Source organism: Apium graveolens, chromosome 3 (genome assembly GCF_009905375.1).
Source record: "Apium graveolens cultivar Ventura chromosome 3, ASM990537v1, whole genome shotgun sequence".
Lineage (NCBI taxonomy): Eukaryota > Viridiplantae > Streptophyta > Magnoliopsida > Apiales > Apiaceae > Apium > Apium graveolens.
This window is the reverse complement of record NC_133649.1, coordinates 79,380,502-79,388,681: the sequence shown is the minus strand read 5'-3', so window position 1 is coordinate 79,388,681 and position 8,180 is coordinate 79,380,502. Positions and strand designations below refer to the sequence as shown.

At 33.0% G+C, this 8,180-nt stretch overlaps 1 protein-coding gene across 1 annotated transcript; it reads right to left on the bottom strand.

Annotated features, from left to right (window-relative positions):
- Positions 1-289: 289 nt before the first annotated feature.
- LOC141714378 (uncharacterized) lies at positions 290-7,806 on the bottom strand. Its single transcript, XM_074517899.1, has 6 exons — positions 7,698-7,806; positions 7,513-7,588; positions 7,297-7,366; positions 6,769-6,856; positions 1,059-1,360; positions 290-974 (listed from the first exon to the last, which is right to left on the bottom strand). Exons 1-6 carry the CDS (start codon positions 7,804-7,806, stop codon positions 291-293), a joined length of 1,329 nt encoding a protein of 442 aa, XP_074374000.1. The 3' UTR covers position 290.
- Between the last annotated feature and the right edge of the window lie 374 nt (positions 7,807-8,180).

Below are 8,180 nucleotides of genomic sequence, written 5' to 3'. Positions count from 1 at the left end.
GCTACCACAACAAAAAATGACTGCTGCACTACGAATGCTAGCTTACGGTGCAGCAGCTGATCAGTGTGCCGAAATATGTCGAATGGGAGAATCAACCACACTTGAGTGTATGAAAAAATTCTGAGGGCGACTGGGCAATAGAAGCTAATCAATAGTTTTCAATTTATTATCTCTTAAAATGTACGACTTGATAATTTAAATAAATTTATTTTATTGAATTCAAAAGTTGCAAATAAAATTAAAATTAAAAAATATAGAACATAAATGAATTAAAAACACAATAGCTAAATCTAATCATAAAAATCATCATCAAAGCGAGGAACATAAGCACTGCCAGTAGTAGTCTCATTCACTTGTTCCATGATCTCAGCCTTCTTTCTTTTAAACCATTTTTTCGTATTAGGGGTCATTTGGCTAGTATCCATTGTCATGATCTTTGTTTGCTCCCTTAATTCTTCAATAGCCTCGTGTTTTGCCAATCTTGCTTCTTTCCGTTCCTCAAGTGCATCAAGTCTTGCCTGCCTTGCTTCTTTTCGTTTCTCAAGTTCTAACATCTCTCTCGACATTTGAAGGGTTTCCTCGTCTCTTTTGATGTTGGCCTCCACTAGTTGTTTTTGGTGACATTGCATATTATTGAAAATAGCTATAGACATCTCTTCTTTTTCGGTCATACGTTGCTTTCCTTTCTTTTTTGCATGTTTGGACGCCTTTACTCCCATCGGTCTAACTGGACTAGAAGGACTTTCTGTTTCCCGATTAGACTCTGGAGTCGTGAAACCTTCTTCATCAACGCAATCATCACTATTCAAATTGATTGGTGGTGAATCCATTTGTGTTGGAAAATTTCGTTGAAATGGAGGAGAAGTAGTGGGAACGTCTATAAATTGAGAATGTGCCGCAACTGCTTCATAACATTCCCATTTGTCAAATGTCTTATTCATTTCCTTAAAATATAGTCCTTGAGCCTGAGTTATCTAAAAAAATAACAAATTTTGGATACTAAGTTATCACATAAATAATATAAAAGCGTATTTAATATATATATAATTATAATTTACCTCATCTACCAAATTGGTTCCGCTTGCACTATATCTACTAGCTTGATTTTTTGCACATTGCCATTTTTTAAGTGCTCTCTTCAATGGTGCCCAATGCGAGTCTAGAGCAATTTTTGAACGAGGTTCGGCACGAGGATTCTCTGGAGTGCCACACCAATTTTTTGCATAATCGTCGTGAATTCGTCCCCATAAATTATTTTTGTTCGAATATCGACCGGTGATCGGATCAACAGATTGTCGAGCCCACGAAACACATAATTGTAATTCTTCGGAAGGAAGCCAATTAGTACCCATTTTCTTAACTATAAATATGAAAAAATCACAAAATATGTAGAAAAAAATATGAGTGAAAAAATTGATATTGGAAATAATACTTAAAGTTGCTATTTATAAGCAAAAAAAAAAGAACGTTGGAATTGATTTTTTATAGCCGTTGGCACACATGACCGTTGCTTCACTAATAAAACTACAATTTTTTTCTTCATGTAACATGTGGGGTCCAGCAACCAATGGCCATTAATCAGTCCATTTATAATCAATTGCCTACTGGCTGAATTGATGCTCCATCAAAATTTGAGGGAGTAATAAAAGGCACGCTGCATGCCAGTTTTTTCAGTGACCATCAATTCAGTTGCTGAATCAATTTTTTTTCACTCTCGGTGCATATGCTCAACGGGTTGTTCGAGTAGTGAGTTTAAGGTGTTACTAGAAAATGGGATGAGATTGATTTTTTATTTTGGTGAAATGATTATGATATGAAGTGTTTGAAATTCTTGACATTTTTTTAACCTATTCCGATTCAAATCGCCTAAACTGTAATTTAAACACCCAACACTCCCTTCTTTACTACAAATATTTCTTAGCAATTTTTTTTACTCCTCGTGTTCAAATTTATTTGTTTATTTTAATTTTGTATATAATTTAAGATGCATTGATCACATAATTTCGTTTATTATTTTTTAAAATTTATTTTTCTAAATAAAAATTCAAATCTTAAATTTTTATTCACAAAAAAAAATTGAAAAATAATTAAAAGAGGTGTGTGATCAATACAACTTAAATTACGCATAAAAATCAAACTGCCCAAATAAATTTATACGGAGGGAGTATAAAATTTCTACACCATATTGTATTTTTCAAATTTTCTTTTCTATTACTCGTTAATTTCCTTAAATAATTAACTAATGCATGTCATTTCATTACATTTCCTCGGCCAAGCCCAAACACAATATTATAACTTCAGTTTTATTAAATATCGCTCAATTTGTTAATAGTTTATCCTCTATCGTCCCAAGTCGTCCCAGGTCCTGAGTTGGATTCTCGCACACCACGAAAATTTATAAAAATAAATACTTATTTATAAGATTATAAGTCATATTTGTCAAAAAAAAGTATCGCCACGAAATAGGGGTATAACTAAGTCAAACTATTCGCGAGTTATTTGAATTCGCTTATAAAATATTTGAATTCAACTCGGTAATAATCAAGTCGAGCTTGAGCTCGAATTCGAGCAATTTGATTTCTTTGCTGAGCTCGTGTTTCAAATTACTCGACTTGTATAGTTCACGAGCCTTAGCGTACCTCTATTATTTTTAATATTTTTATCATAATTATATTTTTATATAAATATTCAAAATTTAATATATTTAATAGAATCTAACTTGAGTATAACTGATCATATTTCAATTTTTTTCAATCTTTTGTGAAATTAATTCGAGATTTCGAGTCAAACACAAGTATATCAAACTTTTTACAAGCCGAGTTTCGAGTTTAAAATTAAAGGCTCGACAGCTAAGTCTAATTTTTTAAATCAAAATGGAGCTAAGTCTGACAGCGTTCGACATGGCTCAGCTTAATTACATCATTATCCTGCTGCGAAGTTCTCTGAAAAAAAGACTACTATGAAGTTATGTATTTTCACCTTTGGCGACCTACTTAAAATTATACTATTATGAAGTCGTGTTATCACAGTTTATGACTCGACTACAGTTCACGACACCGAATTGATTAGATCGACTTCGATGATAATTCATTGCCAATTGATTCTTGCTTTGTAACTACGATTATAACCATGACCTACTCGAAATATATTATTAAGTATAAGAATGCTAGTTAAATTAGTTAGCCTAGAAAGGGCATTTTAGTAGAACACCTTCATCACTTCTGAATAATATTTCTCCTTATGAAATGTTACTTCATAAATCTCCTTCCTCAAAGCATCTCAGAATATCTGGGTGTTTGTGATTTGCATTTACTCTAACTATCAGGCAAGATAAGTTTAGTCCTAGGGCTATAAGATGTGTGTTCCTAGAATTTTCTTTAAATCAAAAGGGTTATAAACTCATGAATCTGGAAACATGACATAGATTTGTTTCTAGAGATATTCATTTTACGAGGATATCTTATAAACTCTCAACCACTCCATCTACTCATACCTTATTTTCAACTGATCATATATTTGTAAATGATCTAGTTTGTATAAAATCCACTATTCATCTTATAAATATTCATGTTTCTTCACCGTCAACTTCTTCTCCTACACTTACTCATGATACTTCTCATCCTAGTGGTAGTACTACTTCTTTCTTACCTCATATTCAAATTAACACCAGACCTGTTAGACAGAAACATCTTCCTTCTAAGTTTTCTGACTATCTAGACTTACCCAAAACTCATGTTAATGCTTTCATATAATATCTCATGTCCTCTGTAGATACTTTAGAAAATCTACAACCTTCCTATCAGAAGTTTGTTGTCAACTCCATTGCTATATTTGAACCTACCACTTATCAACAGGCCATAACTGACCCTAGCTGGTGGAAGGCTATTCAAGCTGAACTCACTGTTTTAGAAGCTAACATCACCTGGGTTATAACAGATCTTCCTTAACAAGAAAAAGGCAAGTTACAAATGATTATTTAAGGTAAAACATAAGGCAGATGGTAGCTTGGATAAATATAAAGCTAGACTTGTAGTCAAGGGTTATACTCAAACTGCAGGTGTTGATTTTACTCAAACCTTTGCTTCTGTAGCAAAGATGACCACGGTCAGACTTCTGTTATCAGTAGCAGCTACACAAAACCGGGGAATTACTCAACTAGATGTCAGTAATGCTTTTCTTTATGGAGATCTTCATGAAGAAGTTTATATGAGTATTCCACCTAGTATCACTATTCCTGCTATATTTACTGGAAAAAGCCTGTGTTTAAACTTGTTAAATCTTTATATGGACTTTGTTAGGTATGAAATGCACACATGGGGGTATGGATGTGTGTTTCTTGATTTTTCTTTTAAAATTTGTAAATTACTTTCAAGAAAATCACGTTTTATGTTTAAGGTTTGGAACTCAACAGGCTATATGAAATTTGCAATGATAATTGTTAATTGAATGCAACACGGGGGGGGGAATGCGTTTCTTGGATTTTTAGCCTTTTTAAACTTGTTTGGATCTTAGGTGAACAAAGTAGTTTATATTTTGCAGAGATAATGTGTTTACAGAAATAAATTAACAAGCACAATATTTCAAAACTCACTTAATTTATATTAATTAAGTTTATCTTGATATAAATTTTGGGTTCTTAAGAAGATAAGAACACATATTCTATCTTGAGAAAATTACAAAAAAGTTTGATATGTTTTGTTACTTGTGAACTAAAGACTAGTGCATGCTTTATAGACTAGCAGCACAGGTTTACAAGACTTGCAGTAAAATTACTTAACTACTTTCTAAAGCAACCTTTTTCTATTTCCATTTCTAGCTTAGTAAATCTGTGCAGAATCTTGCAGGTCGGTGACCATCCTTTGTCCAGTTAATCTTGGCCCTTTATCTTGTATTCTTTCAGCTACTTTGTAGACTTTTCAATCTAGTTGATAGATCATTTGTTGACCGATAATCTTGAATCTTTAACTTGTCTGCATTCTGTACTTGAGAGGCATGTCGAGATATCCAGTTTTTTCTATAGAGAAGTGACATCTCGATAAGTATAATGACTTATCGAGATCTCTGAGTTCTCTATAAGTATACTCGACTTGTCGAGGTCTCTAGATCCTTGCATGTGAAATGACTTGTCGATACGTCTGAGATCTCTACATGTAGAAATGACTTGTCGATATCTCTGAGATCTCTATATATATTGACTTGTCGATGTCTCTAAGATTTTTATATGAGAAATTGACTTTTCGATATCTCCAATTCTTCACATCTTCATTTGACTTGTTGATATCTCTGAGTTCTCTACATGCAGAAATGACTTGTCGATATCTCCAGTTCACTACATCTTCATTTGACTTGTAGATATCTCCGAGACTTCTCTATAAGCCCTTTTTGGACTTCTCGATAAGTCATTCTGGACTTCTTGATATAACTTGATCTGTTACTTGTCGATATCTTGACTTAGAACATTTTTCGTAGAACAGTTTTATTCAACTCCCAGCTTCTACACTTTTTCATGAGGCATGATCATGGCTTGATCTTCTTCCAGAGTTTATTCCTTAGCTTGAATCTGTTTACAGAAAAATCCTCCAGTCTAATCTTCTAACCTTTTTACAGACTCAAGAAATACAATACAGAATACAAAATTGGTTATCAAACAACTAAATCTTAGATTTGTCAATGTGACTTAGTCTTGTTATTATACATGCATGTCTTGCACAACAATCTCCCCCAATTTGTGAGAAGATTGCTTATCACAAATTCATGTCTGATAACAAGACTAACCCCAAGCTAAAATCAAACACATAAAACTTGACAGGTTAACAAATACAAATTTATATATTGAGTAGTTACAACTAGGGATTTTCGCGGTGCGGGCGGTGCGTTTTTTTTATAAAACCGCAAACCAACCTGCATATGCGGTTTGGTCAATTTTATAAACCACAACCGCACCGCGAAGCATTCGAACCACACAAACATATCGCAAAAAAGGCGGTGCGGTGCGGGCGGTTTACATATTTAAATATGTAAAAGTTGAACTTATAAATTTTTTCTAAATTGGCCTAATATTAATTAAGAAAACTTTAGTTTACTACATGATGAACAAGTTGCAATTTAAATATGAACATAAGCTGCAATTTAAGTAGGTATGAATCATAAAATACAGTTTGAAATAATTTTTGTCATTGACAAAAAACAGTAGCATCCTGCCAATCCATTATCTGCTGCAACATTGATTTTTTACATGCTTGTTCACGGGATGCCGAGATATTTAATCCATGTCATTTTTTGCCCCTTGTTAGATTCTCCTGTAAAAATCAATTAAAAATTTAAAAGAGTGTTAAATATTAACAATTTAACTATCTTAACTAACTTATAAAAATTGATTAAAGTAATTTAAATACTTGAAATAGGATACAAATATAAAAAAATGCCAACTAACAAAACTAAAGTATCTAAACAGACGACATAATATACAGACAGTAAATTTCCATGTCTTGAGCTTTTCGGAGGTTTGCAAGTTGCAACAATTACTAAGAAAAATAATTCTGAGTTTGAACAACTATCTACTCTTTTAATCCAGTTGATCAAAGTAAATGAACAGTCAAGTTAACCACCACCAGCATAAATAATTAGTAGATGGATTTGTATGCACAAATAACTAAAGTAGTATAGTAGCATTAAACTAGTCGTGGCTTTGTATCCCCAGGCTCAAAAGTGCATATAAAGCCATCTGCGAAATTTTATTGTTTGGACAAAAAAAGTGTTGCCTCTAACAGCTTAGAGCTCTGCGGATAGTATACTGCAATAGGAAGGCAGGGCTAGCAAAATAAGCAGAGTATCCAGGCGTGACATGAACCACAGACTACATAAATATCACAACAATCAGACTTGCATTAGGCAAATATCCTCTGCATAATTTCTGAGCAAAACTCCACATTTCCATACAAATAAGTAGCCCCTCCCTCCACTTTTCACAACTCAGTTTATCTAAAACCTTTAAATTTTAAACTTCTACAAATGACATTGTTAAAGGCTCCTCAAAGAACGCATATATACCCAAAGAAGAAAGAACATGTTCTTTGAAAGGCTATTCTATTGGCATAGCATTATAATCATATATAACTATATAATTCCTGCAATTTTAAAATACAAAATCAGAATTTAGTATATGCATAGGAAATCCCCTTTCATGTTTTAGTATACAAACCTGAAGCTAAGATATACATATACTACTATACACCTTGTCAGTACAAAGAAGGACTTGCAAAAATATACTACTCCTAATAACGTAAACAAATCTACCTGAAGTTGATCGACTGTGTTAACCGCAAAAAGATCCCTATTATCTGAATTATAACCATCAGAGAACGAACTGCAATTTCGGATGGTTTACACAAAAGTCATGAATATCAGGTTTTGGAGTATAAATTGCAATTGATTGAAACAGCAGGGACCAGGGGGAAAGACCTAACATAACTAGTTTACTTGTAAAAGAAAAACATAAATATTAATAAGTACCTTATGTTACTGAAATAAAGTAGTATAGTAGCATTAAACTTGTTGAGATCCACAACTTCAGAAATTCCAGAATTGTCTGCAAATTAAAAATGATAGTCAAGACAAGCACTCAAGCATATCAAGGCTTGTACCGTCGTAAATTAAAAATAATATATTATGATAATATATTAATAAAATTTACAAACCTGAACTAATAGATTCAAAAGTTTCAATATTCTCTAAAATAGAACTCATATCCAGTGGCAAAGACGAAGCTCTTATCCAGTTTTGAGTGCATATCAGGGCTTGTACCATAGAAGGACTCAAGGAACTATGAAAAGAATCAAGTACCCACCCTCCGGTACTAAAAGCAGATTCTCAAGCAACTGTTGAAACCTGAATTGCAAGAACATCATGAGCCATCTCTGAAAATACGGGATATTTGATCGCATTCATTTTCCACCAAGCCAGAATATCAAAATCTTTGTTCTTCCTGTCCTCGTTTCTTTCTAGAAAGTACCTGTCCAACTTATTTTTGGTATCCAAAGCATCATCTTCGTCGCACTCTTTATTAAATTATGATTCAAACATATTAGAATCATCATCTGAATCAACATTTTTAACAGCATCTTGATTAGATGCTCCACTTTGAGAATTATTACTCTCTGGATTTTTCAGTTTTTGCTCAT